Source organism: Ovis aries, chromosome 1 (genome assembly GCF_016772045.2).
Source record: "Ovis aries strain OAR_USU_Benz2616 breed Rambouillet chromosome 1, ARS-UI_Ramb_v3.0, whole genome shotgun sequence".
Lineage (NCBI taxonomy): Eukaryota > Metazoa > Chordata > Mammalia > Artiodactyla > Bovidae > Ovis > Ovis aries.
Genome location: NC_056054.1, coordinates 165,533,554 through 165,549,723, shown reverse-complemented (window position 1 = coordinate 165,549,723; position 16,170 = coordinate 165,533,554). Strand labels below are relative to the sequence as shown.

General features: G+C 35.7%; 2 protein-coding genes across 6 annotated transcripts in view; one reads left to right on the top strand and one right to left on the bottom strand.

Annotated features, from left to right (window-relative positions):
• The first annotated feature begins 1,213 nt into the window (after window positions 1–1,213).
• On the top strand, window positions 1,214–1,724 carry LOC114118459 (small ribosomal subunit protein eS25). The gene has a single exon (XM_027979690.3). The coding sequence runs from the start codon at window positions 1,275–1,277 to the stop codon at window positions 1,650–1,652; it is 378 nt and encodes a 125-aa protein (XP_027835491.1). The 5' UTR covers window positions 1,214–1,274; the 3' UTR covers window positions 1,653–1,724.
• Window positions 1,725–3,461: 1,737 nt separating this feature from the next.
• Window positions 3,462–16,170, bottom strand: part of TBC1D23 (TBC1 domain family member 23) — a 55,334-nt gene continuing 42,625 nt past the window's right edge. For 4 of the 5 annotated variants that reach the window (XM_004002877.6, XM_060416624.1, XM_060416622.1 and 1 more), the window contains 6 exons: window positions 14,628–14,767; window positions 13,274–13,318; window positions 10,260–10,348; window positions 7,716–7,851; window positions 5,924–6,118; window positions 3,462–5,106 (listed from right to left, as the gene is read on the bottom strand). In XM_004002877.6, the coding sequence (XP_004002926.1) occupies window positions 5,025–5,106; window positions 5,924–6,118; window positions 7,716–7,851; window positions 10,260–10,348; window positions 13,274–13,318; window positions 14,628–14,767 (687 nt within the window). In that variant the 3' untranslated portion in view covers window positions 3,462–5,024. The remainder of the gene's footprint in view (window positions 5,107–5,923; window positions 6,119–7,715; window positions 7,852–10,259; window positions 10,349–13,273; window positions 13,319–14,627; window positions 14,768–16,170) is intronic. The other variant, XM_004002876.6, reaches the window with a different exon arrangement.

The window sequence follows — 16,170 nt, the reverse complement described above, 5'->3', positions numbered from 1 at the left end:
TGAAGGCAGGAGAAGGGGCCGACAGAGAATGAGATGGTTGGATGGCATCACCGACTCAGAAGACATGAGTTTAAGCAAGCTTCAGGAGTCGGTGATGGACAGAGAAGCCTGGTGTGCTGCAGTCCATTGGGTTGCAAAGAGTCAAGACACGAGTGAGCAACTGAACTGAACTGATTCAATATTAGCTATTACAATCTGATGAAATGTCCTGGAGTTCAATAGCAGTCATGGTTGCACAACTCTAAATACACTACAACCCACTGAATTGTAGGTAAACCTAATGATACATGGACTACATTTCAATAAAGATGTAATTTTTCAAGTTCAAACTGTTAATGGTATAGGTGAAATATTACTTTCATCACACATTCAACCTGTGGAGTTGAGTCTTCCCTAAAGTCAAACTGTCAATTTTAAGTAGAACTACCAATCTATGGCTCTAAATTTAGTATGTTAGAATATCATGTTAAAAAGTTTTAAAGGTACTGTGTAAAACATATCAGTGGCAAAAAATGGTTGAATAATCATCAGTATAAATTTATCATCCTTACTAGAAACGTGTTGTTAATGGTGGGCTGCTGCTGCTAAGTCCCTTCAGTTGTATCCGACTCTGTGCAACCCCAGAGATGGCAGCCCACCAGGCTCCCCTGTCCCTGGGATTCTCCAGGCAAGAACACTGGAGTGGGTTGCCATTTCCTTCTCCATGCATGAAAGCGAAAAGTGAAAGCCAAGTCTCTGTCGTGTCCGACAATTAGCGACGCCATGGACTGCAGCCTACCAGGCTCCTCCATCCATGGGATTTCCCAGGCAAGAGCACTGGAGTGGGGTGCCATTGTCTTCTCCGTAATGGTGGGCAAGTGACATCAAATCTTAGAGGATTCATTTTACACCTTAATCAGTCAGTTCAGTTCAGTTCAGTCGCTCAGCTGTATTCGACTCTTTGAGACTCCATGAATCACAGCACACCAGGCCTCCCTGTTCATCACCATCTCCCGGAGTTCATTCAAACCTACGTCCATCGAGTTGGTGATGCCATCCAGCCGTCTCATCCTCTGTCGTCCCCTTCTCCTCCTGCCCCCAATCCCTCCCAGCATCAGTCTTTTCCAATGAGTCAACTCTTCACATGAGGTGGCCAAAGTACTGGAGTTTCAGCTTTAGCATCATTCCTTTCAAAGAAATCCTAGGGCTAATCTCCTTTAAAATGGACTGGTTGGCCTTTTTGTCCGACATCTTAGCGAGGCGGCAGTGGTTGCAGCTGCTCTCCGGGCTTCGCTATGCCGCCCAAGGACGACAAGAAGAAGAAAGATGCCGGAAAGTCGGCCAAGAAAGACAAAGATCCAGTGAACAAATCTGGGGGCAAGGCCAAAAAGAAGAAGTGGTCCAAAGGCAAAGTTCGGGACAAGCTCAATAACCTAGTCTTGTTTGACAAAGCAACATATGACAAACTCTGTAAAGAAGTTCCCAACTATAAGCTTATAACTCCAGCTGTGGTCTCTGAGAGACTGAAGATTCGTGGTTCCCTGGCCAGAGCAGCCCTTCAGGAACTCCTTAGTAAAGGACTTATTAAACTGGTTTCAAAGCACAGAGCTCAAGTGATTTACACCAGAAACACCAAGGGTGGAGATGCCCCAGCTGCTGGTGAAGATGCATGAACAGGTCCCACCAGCTGTACATTTTGAAAAATAAAACTTTATTAAATCAAAAAAAATAAAATAAAAATAAAATGGACTGGTTGGATCTCCTTGTAGTCCAAGGGACTACAAAGCATCAATTCTTCGGCGCTCAGCCTTCTTCACAGTCCAACTCTCACATCCATACATGACCACAGGAAAAACCATAGCCTTGACTAGGCGGACCTTTGTTGGCAAAGTAATGTCTCTGCTTTTGAATATGCTATCTAGGTTTACAACTTAATAAGCAATACTAATTCCCAGGGATCGGGGAGAGAAGAGGGGTACTCTTTCTTTGCACTAAATTTCTTTGAGCCTTGGTTTTCTCATCTAGAAAAATACAGTAATTACAAGCTCATGAGAAACGCTGGGTTGGAGGAAGCACAAACCGGAATCAAGATTGCTGGGAGAAATACCAATAACCTCAGATATGCAGATGACACCATCTGCAGAAAGTGAAGAACTACAGAGCCTCTTGATGATAGTGATAGAGGAGAGTGAAACAGTTGGCTTAAAGATCAACATTTAGAAAACTAAGATTATGGCATCCAGTCCCATCACTTCACGGCAAATAGATGGGGTAACAGTGGGAACAGTGGCTGGCTTTATTTTTCTGGGCTCCAAAATCACTGCAGATGGTGACTTCAGCCATAAAATTAAAAGACGCTTACTCCTTGGAAGGAAAGTTATGACCAACCTAAATAGCATATTGAAAAGCAGAGACATTACTTTGTCAACAAAGGTCCATCTAGTCAAGACTATGGTTTTCCCGTGGTCATGTATGGATGTGAGAGTTGGACTATAAAGAAAGCTGAGTGCAGAATTAATACTTTTGAACTGTGGTGTTGGAGAAGACTCTTGAGAGTCCCTTGGACTGCAAGGAGATCCAACCAGTCCATCCTAAGGGAGATCAGTCCTGGATATTCATTGGAAGGACTGATGTTGAAGCTGAAACTGCAATACTTTGGCTACCTGATGGGAAGAGCTGACTCATTCGAAAAGACCCTGATGCTGGGGAAGACTGAAGGCAGGAGGAGAAGGGAATGACAGAGGATGAGATGGTTGGATGGCATCATTGACTCAATGGACATGGGTTTGGGTGGTCTCTGGGAGTTGGTGATGGACAGGGAGGCCTGGCGTGCTGCGATTCATGGGGTCACAAAGAGTCAGACACGACTGAGCGACTGAACTGAGCTGAACCAAACTCATAATACTGCAAGTCCTGCAGTCCTGGAGGGTACATAGATGTGGGTATCCCAGAGTGAATTCTAGTTGTCTTTATATCAGACCAGTGGAGAGAGGATACAGCTATGTAAGTGCCTGGCACAATCAGTGACAAGTATTTTTATTTGATATTCATGAATAACTGGGCTATTAAGACGAGTGAACAATTTTAGATGAGTAGTTCAGTGGAGTAATTTACTACATGTAGAATATAATGTCATTAGTTTTAAACTCCCTCTTTCCTCTTCCCCATCTGCATGAACACAAAGAGGAATCTAATACTTTCAAACCTGAAATTGGAACACTTAAATTGCACTGTAAGGACAGCCTTCAATTTCCTAATTTTGTGGTATCTGTAGAGATTTACAAATGGGTGGAAAGGGAGAAAGAGAGAGAGATACTGTCATTAAGAACAAAGTTTTGAGGACTTCCCTGGTGGTCCAGTGGTTAAGAGGCTGCACTTTCAATGCCTCCAATGCAGAAGGTACAGGTTCTATCCCTGGTTGGGGAACTAAGATCCTACGTGCACGTTGGCATGGCCAAAAACAACAACAAAAACCCACAAAGTTTTGAGCAAATTGTACTGATTTATTTACAACTGTAATTTATAAAGAGTAACACAAACATCTTTACATTAATATTATGAAAAAAGTCCCATGGCTGAAATGGGCAAAAAATGAGACTTCAGGACATTTCTAAAAGGGGCACCAAAAGAAGGGGGAAAATGCAATACAACAGTCGTGGGGAGTTATAAATATCAAGTATTGTACCAGGTGCAGTTTCATGCAAATGTCTTCAACCACTCAAACTGTTTTTATTTAGATACGAGAATAAAATATCTTGAACTATGTTGCCTTTTATTCACTTGATTTCCTTTAAGTAAATTAAAATAACTGGCTGTAAACAGGATCTATCTGAAGATTTCTATCAACCCCTAGAGATAATCCATGACATTTTAAGACACGGCGGGTTGTGAGGATTTGTTACTTCCCAAACAGATTTTTGTAAGCAGTCATTCCATGACCCCAAATGTGTTCCTGGATTTCTTTCACCAAATGTGTCTAACACAAACCTCAATGAATTAAACTGAGAAAGCTGCAAAATAAAGCAGACCCCTTGCAGTTTTGTCATATTAAGAGAATAAAAATCATTTCAAACCACTAGAACTTTAATAAGAAAACAAAAAACGAGAAAAATATTTCATGAAGTGATGATAAAAACTAGTTTATACAGCTCTCCAATCATCTACCTTTTCTTTAAGTCAGTATTAGTGTGGTCATAGACATAATCTCACAGAAGATAAATCCATGTGTGCTCAGCACCTGTTTTGAAATATCCTAAATCAAATGCTCCTCTTGTAAGAGAGACCAATGACACTTGTAAAGATATAATTTTGTCCCCCAAGTGTTAGTTTTAATCTTAACATGCCTACCTACTTATTATAATGCTTTTAACTGCTCCTTAGATACAATTAAGATGAAGTTTAGTATCTAAAGCACTCAGTGTTAAGACTATTAGCTAATGGTACAAAGATGACTTAGAAACTGATGTTTCAACATTTTACTAGCTGGTCTGAATTTGAGTTGGCTGGAATCTTCATCCATTTTATTAAAAAGATTTCATTCTTTTTTAAGATCAGAAATGGCAAGCTAATTATTGATCTATATAATACTTTTTAGTTTCTGACATTGCTCAGTGGGTAAAACTAAATGTAGCAATTACAGGGGTCTCTTCAGTGAATTCTATCTCTAATTTTCAGTGAAGACATTGCAAATACACATGTGTATGGTTGCTTTTAAATCTGAAACTGATGCATGTTCTCTTAAAACAGCTCTTCAAAACAGAACTGTATTCTGCACCCTTAGTTTATAAGGGCACAGGGTCAGCTACTTTAAAGTCATTTGATAACTGACCTTTATAAGAAATCATTTTACAAAACCAAAAATGCAAAAGAAAATTTAAAAAAATTTAACTGTCCAGAGATTGATTATAATAATTTACACTTTCTTAGACTTGCTATTTAAGCACCCCCATAAGCAAATGAAAGTCTCCAATTAGTATTCAGTCAGGAAAATATGTCCATATTTCTCTTGGTTGCCTTAATTTCTTCTGAAATAATTTTTGTTTACATTAACTTTCCAAAGCATCCAAAACTTTCATGATCTGTTGTTTTATGGCTTTGGTAGCATCTCCTGCATTTGGAATCAAATACCTATGGGGGGAAAAATATATGTTAATAACAGCGCCTTCTGTTGAGGACTCAGATTCCACTTCCAATGGGGAAGTGACCCACAAATCCAGCACAGGTGCCCTCCCATGTACTCCCCGTCATTTATCTCAACATATACTCAAAAGTGCTATTTTGAAAGAAAGAAAATCCAAATGCAAAATGATTTCTTATTGCGTAGAGCAGGGTGGAATGAACTGTAGATCAGGAGTTAGGAGGGCTATATTTGGTTCTAACACAAGCTAAGTGTGAAGATCTGGAAGTCACTCAATCCCTCTGGGCTTCACATTGTTACCTGTAAGATTAAAGATGATTTAGCTTCAACAGCAATGTGGCTACAGCCCTGATGCCAGTCCAAGAACTGTCTGTCACTGGTCCACAAGAAGGCGAGGAGGAGCTTGAATCAGACTGTTAACTAACTACATCATCCAGCACACTGCTTAGTTCACTGAGACTTTTCAAAACAAGAATTTTTTGACGAAGGAAAATAAAAACAGTGACTTACATTCCAAAAAAAGCTCATTTAATTGCAAAGCAGCATGTAGTGCAGCACTGGTGTAGAGTATTCCTAAAGACCTTTCTGTCAAAGTCTGTGAAGTTAGCTATGGCGCTTAATGAAATCATGTGCTAATGCCTAATCCATATATTACAACAAATTTGTAAGGAAAAGATAGCAGGAACACCAATAAAAGTGGTTCAGGTATCCTATTCCACCATCCGTTTCCCCAAAGAGAGAAGCAAATCATGTTTAATAATGAACTAATTCAGTAATTCAGATAATATCATCCTAAGAAAATCTTACCTTTCGATTGCCAAGATTTCTATTCCTGAAGCGCTGCTGTTTCCATACTTGAAGGTAATTAGCTCAGGATGTTTTTTTTTGGATGTTATTTTAACTACAGAATTTAGTGCTTGTCGAGACTGTATGTAGGCCAATCCTTTCCGTGAAAGAATCTCCCTTAAACAGTACATATGTGTTGCAGTAACCAACAGATGACTTGAGAGAGACAAAGATTAAAAAAAACAAAAAGAAATGTCATTCAGAACAGCTGTTACTTCAACAGTCCCAATTATAAAAAATGTTCAACTCCAGATGAAACCACTTTTGAAGGCAAAGGATCACTATTGATTTAAATAACCTACCTAATAACAGCTTTTAATTTTCCTTCAGTTGTAGGCAAAATTAGTTTTTTACTGACAGATAAATCCTGTAACTATTTAAGAGTAAAGTTTATATTTAATATAATAAAAACTATAATTAGAAATTATTAAAATAATGGATTTTCAGAATCTATTCTACATGGTATTTGAAATATACTACCTTTCAGACTTAACAGCAAACTATCCTCATGCAACATACCATAGCATATACTTTATATCAAAAACCGCTAAGCAACATCTGGACTGCCTTACATATTTAGTAATATTCGGAAATGGGCCCCAAAGACAAAATAAGGATAGAATTATTAACACCCACACCAGGCCTTGTGTCTCAGGTCACTTTTAGTAATAGTACTCACACACTTTTATGAAATACAATAAGACAGATATCCAGAATGAGGGACATTCTGCAGAACAGCTGACCTAGACTCAAAGGATTCACTCATCACAAACAAAAGCAGGAAGTATGATGAGGGGAGCAGTATTGCTGTTCAAGGGATGAGACTAAGGAGAGAGAGAAGGCGAATGTGATGTGTAAAACACGGCTAGACCCTGGATCAGGAAAAAAGGATAAAGACTATAAAAGATACCTTGGAGACACTGTGAAAAATTTGCATGTGGTCTGCATGTGAAATGATGCTCATTTTTAAGGTTTTTAAAGATGTGACAGTGTTATTGGAATTGTGGAGACTATCCATATTCTTGAGAGATTTACGCTAAAACACTTGTCATATTTATAAGCTTCTCCTGAGTGGTTTGACAATGGAAAAGTGTGTATGTGTATACAAAGATATTTACACAGAGAGATGGGATAGTGTGAAAAAGTTAAAAGTAGCTGAGTTTGAAAGAAGCTTATATTCAATGTACTATTCAACTTATCTGTTTAAATTTTTCCCAAAAAATTACCTAAGAAATATTTTTTTAAAAACCAAGATATATAATACAAGCTGACAGAAGAAATTATATCTTACTGTACTGAGATACATAAAATTTCTTTCACAGTTAACCTTCATATCATGACTTCCCTAGATTCAATCTTATTTCTGAAGAAGGCATTTTAAAAAGTATCAAGGGACTTACCTGGAGGCACAGTGGATAAGAATCCGCCTGCCAGTGCAGAGGACACAGGTTTGGTCCCTGGTCCAGGAAGATTCCACACGCCATCAAGCAGCTAAGCCCATGCACCACAACTACTGAAGCCTGTGGGCTCTACCGCTCCAGAAACACAGCTGCTAAGCTTGTGCGCCACCACTAGCCTACATGCTCCAACTGCTAGAGCCTGTGCTTCACAACAAGAGAAGCCACCGCAACGAGAAGCCTGTGCACAGCATCAGAGAGCAGCCCCCAAGCCCAGAAAGCCCATGCACAGCGACGAAGACCCAGTGCAACCAAAACTAAAATTTAGAAGAAAATTCAACTTAAATAAAAAGTACCTAGGAAACATGTGTCCACTTTCTTTCACTTCTTTACAAGGAAAATGATGCTTGACATCTGGCTTGTTTATCCAAGTCTGAATGTTCACAACCTCTTTTCTATCATCATCTGACATTGAAGAACTGTCAATTTCATCTGTAAAGAATTTAAGATGTTAAAAGTGGGTATCACCAACTTTAAAAATGATAGCCTAAAAAAAATTTCAGTAGTATTTTAAACACACAGGTTGAAAAACAAAACAATGAATTCTAACCCAGCTACTGTATTTCCTGTGCCAATGATACTAATATAAAAGTATTATGATGAAACATCACTACATATGGTAAGAAAATCAAGTGAAAATATTACATATATACTTTTATTATAATATTAAACTACCTGAGGAATTTCAACTCTTTTGATTTATACAACATTAACTCTAATCTATGACTAGTCTGTAGGGAGATGGTGGAATTGTCCAATAATAATATTACCACCTATCTTGAGGGCAAAAATGGCGGAGTTCTTTTTCTCTTGCTGGTTTCTTTTCCTTTTTTATTGAAGTACAGTTGATTTACCTAATTATATCAGTTTCAGGTATATAACACAGTGATTCAATATTTTTATAGATTACACTCCATCTACAAAATTACTGATTTCTGATTCTGGGGGAAAAAAACAACAAAATAATCCTGGGATAAGTAAGTCTATTTAGTGGTGTTTTATGTGAGAGAAATGTAAGACATTCCTGTTATTCTGTTTTTCTAATTTAAAAAAGGGAATTACACTCCCTAGAGTTAATTGCAGATGCTCTTCTCTTCACTTTTCAAGAAATCAAGATACAAGAGACATAGTAAAAAAAAGGAAATCTCACGTATCTATTCACTTCTAGCTCAAATAAAAAGTAAAGCCCTCATGGACTTCTGCCCAATCACATCCCCATTTCTTTGCCACCAAGAAACAGTGACCATCTGAATTTGGTGTCACATCTTTACTTTTACTCAAACATGAATATTCTTAAATAATATACAGTACTGTTTTGCATTCTAAGTTAACATAAATAACAGACTGCTCAACTGTATTCTTTTCCAACTGCTACCCTACTCCCAATGTTATAAATTTTACCCATGTTGATAATCATAGCTCCAGTTTTCTTATTTTCATTTCTGTGTAATTTTCCAGAGTGTAAGTACATATGTGTATATATAAAAATATGATGTGTGAAAATACACCAACATTTATTCATCCATTTCCTTCTTCCTTTTGTTAATGGAATAACAAATATTTAGGGAAAGACAGAGACTGATAGGTAACAGGAAAATGATAGAAGAGACAGAGCAAAAAGGAGAAAGGGAAACAATTACAAACAGCACACAGAAGTTTATGAAACAGAGGTAAGAATAGCTAGAGAAGGTGTTGGGGAAAAGCTATAAAGAAATAAAATACAATGTACTGATCATTTTGTTACACTATAAAAGAGAAAATGTACTTTTAAGAGTTTTTATACATATAGAAGAAAAGTAAAAATTCTGCGTATTTGCTTCAAAAAAATAACATAAAGAAAATTATTTTCCCTTCAATGCAGTTTTCAGGAAGGTGACTGTAATATCCATTAAAATGTCAAATGTGAGTCCCTCCAATCTGGCAATCTTACTGTGAAGTATTTACCCTCTAGATACACTTGCAAAAGTTCACCTAGATATATGTGAATATATGTTCACGTACACACACACACACACACACACACACACACACACACACACAAATAAAGATAGCCACTGCTATTTGAAATAGTAAAAAAAAAAACTGGAAAACTACCAGGGTCAACCAGGAGAAGACTGATTTAATTATGGTGCATTAGTATAACAGGAAGTCAGCTGTGGGCTGAGGTGGAAAATACATAATATGTATTACTAAGTGAAAAAAAGCAAGATGAGATTTAGGAGTATTCTTCTTGTTTTGTACTTTTATATACAACATATACTTAATATACAATGTATATTTTTATATATTTTTTCTAACTCAACACACATTAATACTAATTATGATCACTTAATCAGGGTAATCTGAGCAGCGGGATTATGAACAAAAACAATAAATTATTTTTTAAAACATAAAAGACAATCATGAATTTCCCTGGCACAATATCCCCATCTTGTGGCCCTTTAGGATATTGTCCCCAATTTCAAAAGGCTCTTTTCAGATGTCTCAATTTTTGAGATTTCCTGAACTTCAGTCTCACAACTCTTAATCTCCTGCATGGCTGAATCAAGGGGATTTACATCCAACCCCATGGATTTAAATACTATTTATACACTGATAATTCCCAGATTATCACCAGCTTAGACATCTCTCCTCAACTAGATGCCTATAATTATTGCCTACTCAGCATTTCTACTGCATAATTTAAGGCATCTAAAACCAAACTCTTAATAGAAAAACCACAGACTCTCCAACCTGCTCTACAGAACCTCACTGTGTCTTGCTGGTCCCAGAACGATCTCTACAATCACTCCTGACGCCTGAGGAAAGCAGTCTGTATACAGAGAAGTGTAGTACTACACCTGTGTCGTATTCTTCCTCATCCCCGATGCTGAAAACAGGCTTCACGCCACGGTAAGGCTTACCCACTCTGTCACTGCTGCTCACATGCCTATATTCAGAGAATTGTAAGAGGGAAATCATCACTTAAGTTTCTAAAGTTTCCCCAAGTATCATCTGAATATTAAAACAAAATACAAATGTTCTTTGTCCACCCCCTACCTCACCATGTACCACCCAGCTTCAGGACAGTTATGTTAAGGAAATTGAAACAAGATAAGCAAATTATGTTAGCAAAAGTGGCACAGGGTCTTGACATGCAGAATGCTTTCAAATCTGTAAAAATTATGTTTAAAACAATTTTAATGTTCATATAAACCAATGCACTGGGATATTCCTTAACCTCTGAGCTCTGTGTCCTCAGCTGTAAAACGGTAATGACAATATCTACTCTTCCTGGTTACTGTGAAAATTAAATCAGTTAATATTTGGTAAAGCTCTTAAAATAATGTCTGGCATACAGCAAGTACTACATACATGTTTCTTAGACAAAACAGTTTATGAAACCAAATATTCAAATTCTAGTAGGAGTGCTGAAGGGTTTTTCATTTGGATACATATGTCTTAAGGTTTTTCCTCCCATTTTTTCTTGTTTCTGTTACTTCTATTGCAATAGAAACTAAGATGCTACTTTTACATAAATAAACCATGAAAATGAATTTGCCTTTCATTCTCAAGTGGCAGAAACAAACAACGTGTAAACTCAAACTTAATTAGTTCTGTAGGAAGCTCTCTTTTTTATACAAAAATCAATACCTTGTTACTTTTCAGGTAATCTCCAATAAACCAAGAAGTAAAATTAAAATATTTAGACAAAATATCACATGTTTCTGGAGAAAGAGTACTGTATTATTTGTAGGATAAGGTTCAGCTAAGATAATCTATGATGAAGGAAAATTGTGGCTTGCTTTTTCCCTTGTCATGTTAAGAGAGAGTTCAATTAAGTTATGTGTCTTAGAATTCAATTTTTCCAAAAAACAGAGATCAAATCTATATTTTAAATAATTTCTTAACACACAGCATCAATAAAAATCATGACCTAATTTGGTTAAAATACGCTTAAATCTTTACTTCTCCCAAAACAATATTCCTTAACAGAAAACTAACAAGAGTTGAGTGTATGACAGAATTGTAAGTTAATCAATACACTGCTTACAGTTTATGTTAAAATCATAAAATCATTTGATTTTTATGCTAAAGCATATCTAATGTAAAGTTATCCTATAAATTAGCAAATTTTACTCATTAAAGACAAAGAAATGAAAGAAATAGTTAAAATGAAATAAATCTATGCAAATCAGATTCAGCTTTCTTACAAAAGGCAAAGACAAACATAGCTTTATGTAACAATACATTTATGTCATCTAGATTATAAAATTGTATGAGATCATGTTATTGGTTCTTTCCTGATATTAAAGCATAATTAAACTTCTATAATATAGAAAATAATGAAGATAATGTTTACAGTAAATCCTTGCACCAGAATATAAGTATGAATAAAGTGACATCCAAAAGTGACAACGAAGCTATACATTATTGAGCAAAATGTATAATATAATGCAGTTTTTATAAACAAGATGGTTAAAGGTAACTAATAAAGTTCTTAAAAGACTATCAAAAGCTGAAACTCAATGGCTGGACTCTTTAAAAGCAGTCTATCTATGCTTTTTTGCAGAAACAAAATCTACAAAATAGTCTGAATAGATTTTAACTTTATTTACTGGGCTCAAAAAAACCCCAAATCTATTGTAACTTTTCATTAAGTTCTATTTTCAAAATGGATATAATCTCTAGGGACCAGAAAAGATAATTTTTAATTTTTTAAAAATTCTTTGGGATAAAATTTGGAAGTTAAAAAAAAAATCAGAGTAATTCGATGGTCCTGTAACAAGAGAAAACAGAAAGATGATTCACAAATAGATTATAATTTTAAAAGAAGCCATCCCCTTTAAAATTATAAAATTGTAATAGAAGCTCTATAACTGGCATCATACAGGAGCAGTCACAGTAAATAAAATCTTATACATAAGCTGAAAGTAAACTATTGGTAAAAATGCTACTTCCAATTCACTGAAAACACTGAAATGATCTGCCAAAAAAGTCAACTCCGTTATTCCAGAGCTTAACTTACTTTTCAAAGTATGACTAGAACTTCTTTTTAAATGTTCATAGGTATTGCTGTAATTGATATTCAAATTAAAATTGTAGAAAAGTCATGCATACAAAAATGTAAAGCCATATAGTATAAGGTTCTATTATTTATCCTAATTGAAGATCCAGTAGATTTCTAAACTTTAAATCTATGGAATTTAATAACAAGTACCCCATTTTACTGGGATCAGAGAAGAGATGGATTATATATTAACATATCCACTGTGGCCTAATTTCTTTCAAGGAAAAGCAAAGGCAGAACCCTAGAACTGGAGTTCTTTGGAACTGATTCATATAATGTTGTCTCTCCAACTTAAACACATACATCTTATTAAGAAAATTCTAGCAATATTATCAAATGACATCGTGTACATGAAATAACAAAAAATTTGAACCACAAACTATGCTTTTTTTCAGGTGCTACAATTTTCTCCACTGTTAGGGCATGAGACAAAAGTAAATGATCTCCAAAGCTAATAGCCTCCCAACTCTGAGACTACGTATTTTCTTTGTCTCATCTTCCTCTGTCTTAGAATAAAAACATGAAATTCGTTTTATGAAATTGTTGTGTTTGAATTACTTGATTTTCATCTGAGGAACGGGAGATATAAAGGGGGAGGCAAGGAAAAAAATTTAAATGATCAAGCAAAAAAACCAAAAGGAAAGCATATCAGCATCACACACTCCTAAAAGCAGAATGAGAAGAGCTCAGCCTTTGAGACAGCTGCATGAAATCTGAGCGAAGACAGCAAGAGGCTTAGAGACAGCATGATGCATGCTAAAGGAAAAGGATGGTCCAGTAAAGCTGCGCTACTCATTGGCTTACCGCTCGGTACATGTTCTGTCTGGCCAAGGAAGATTGAAAGACATTCTACAGCAAATTGAGGCAGAGGACAGAACAATATGATTATTAAAAACACAACAGCTTTAAAACAAAAATATAGTATAATCAGTTTTTCTAACCCAGAGTGTATATTAAAAACAAAAATGTTTTGACGATCCCAAGTACAAAGAAAAATGAAGAAAAGCCAGTTTCAAGTGATTCTTTAACAAAGAGAATAGCCTTTTCAACTTAGTATTATCACCAGTTCATTTTAAAATAAAATTTTAAGTGTTCATGCTACAAAATGTAGCAATAATAGTACCCTAATTGAGAATGCACTAACTAAAAGTATTTTTAAAAATAAAGCTTTTGAAAGCAGACACAATTTTAATGAGCAAAAAAAACTTTCAGCCTTGGTAAAAAAACTTTTAACATTATTTATCAGTTGCCCATTTTAGACAAAGTATAGTTTTTTGGATTAGTGAAAAAAACCTACATCTTGTTATTTACTAAACGAAAAAATATATATACCTGTGTATGCATATGTACTTTATTTAATAAAATGAAAAATAGTACATTCCTTATATTCAGTTCTTAAAGTCAAATACTTCAACTCTCCTAGGATACTGCAAGTAAGACGAGATGAAATTAAATACTGTAACACATTTCCAAGATCAGGCCTGCTTAGAAACAAATTTCACACTGGAACTATTAGGTTAGCTTTGAACTCTAAGAACAAGAAAGATCAGTGAAACTAACATGGAGAAAAAGAAAACATACTGTGCACTCAACAGTCCCAGTGAGAAACAATGTAATAGACATTCTTAAACTTCCTTATTATTTGTTAGCTGGTTACTTCATTTGTAATTCATGGGAAAAGTGAGGTCACACATGTTGTGAACAAACTTCTATGAAGATCTGAATCCTTAAATTTAAGAAAATGGGGTTCTGTTTTATTTAGTATGACTCAATTTTCTAGGTTTTAAATTCCTGAAGCCAAGAAAGAGATTACTGATATGAGATTACTGCACTTAACAGATGATTCCAACCACCTGACAGGTGGGATTATACATAATAGTGTTGGAACATTTTTTTCTAATGAATGGCTTGAAAGGGGCAGAATTATTATTTGCCACCTATTCTGGGCAGTGAGAGAAGAGAGTAATCTTCACAGTCAAACTTTACAGCAATAAAGAACATCTCTGTGATGATAATGAAAACTGGAATCATCTAATTAAAAAAAATGTAATTTACAGTCCTTTTTTAAAGCACATTCTAGTCAACTAACATTTACTGTAAGATACTTTTCTTTAGCTTGAGTTACTCATCCCAAATTCATACTGTATAAGTAACTCACCGGTCCACAGGAGTTGATGTATTCTCAATAAAGCTGATAACTTTTTCCCTGACATTAACAGATTTTGTCTTCAAAGCAACAGTCATTTTATTAACTAATGATTTCATTCCTCTATCATTTGAACCATTAGAAGATTCACCCTAGGAGGGGAAAAAAAAGAATTTATTGATGAATTAACTGCTCTCCAAATGACTAGCAAGACACACTACTGCTGAAGGTTGTCTCGATGTTAATGCACTGAACTGGGTGCACCTCCTACCACAAAATCATAACTTAAAGTCCTAATTACCCAGTATACCTCAGAAAGTGACTGCAGGTGGACACAGGGCCTTTGAAGAGTAAATTAAGGTTAAATGAGGTCATGTAATAGGTAGGCCCGACCCCAAATGACAGATGTCCTCACAGGATAAAGGGGAGACATCAGGGGCTTACAAGCCCAGAAAAAAGGCCCTGTCATCTGCAAGCTGAAGACAGGTGCTTCTGGAGAAATTAAAGCTGTCAACCCTTTCATCCCAGACCTCTAGCCTCCAGGACAATGAGGAAATACATTTATGTTGTCTAAGTCACTAATCGGTTGCATTTTGTTAGGGCAGCCCGAGTAGACTGACACACTGGGTGAAACCATTTCAGGAACGGAAGGTAGAAATGAAAATCGAGAATATGTATTACACACATAAATGTGTGGAAGCTGAAACTACCTTTTATTCAGTAAGAAATAAAATCATTGACCTCTTAACTCAGATAACTCTTTAAAAATAAGTAAAATTACAATCAGAGTATCATTCATATAGCTAAATTTTGAAACATTTATTCTTTGTAAATTTTTGCTGTTTAAGACATTACTTAGGTCTTTATTTCTTAAGAAAAGTCATCTTTATGCACCTAGTGTAATAGATTTGAGTATAATTCTTGAATTGTATATAACTGTTCCCTTACATCCTACAGCAGCGGTTCCCAGTCCTTTTGGCACTAGGAACCAGTTTCGTGGAAGACATTTTTCCACAGATGGGGGTTGGGGAATAGTTCAGGCGTCAAGGGGAGTGGCAGATGAAGCTGCTTTGCTCACTCACCTCCTGCTGTTCTGTGCAGTGGGCTTCTAACAGGCCTTGGACCTCTGCCCTACAGGCAAGCTGGTAGCAGATGTCGAAAGTTTAAAAATCTGCCTATCTTCTGCCCATTAATTCCTCTTCAGGATTTATGGGAAGGAAATAATCAGAAAATGCCTAGGATTTAGTCACTAAACTATTTTTCAAAAAGTTTAAAAATCAAGCATTTAAAAATAGAAAATGCTCAAAATGTTCAGTGAAAAAGCAGAAAATAAACCTATTTGTACACTCTGAGCACTACTTTTAAAATACAATACTAAAAAAAGCATTATAAAAGATGTGAAGAAAATATTTCAAAATATGAACAATTGTTATCCATGGTTAGGTAACAATTAATTTTGCTTTCTTTGTATTTTTAATATTTACATATGATGCTACAATGAAATGTATTATTTTTATTTGTAAAAAAGTCATTAATTAAAATGTATTATTTTTAC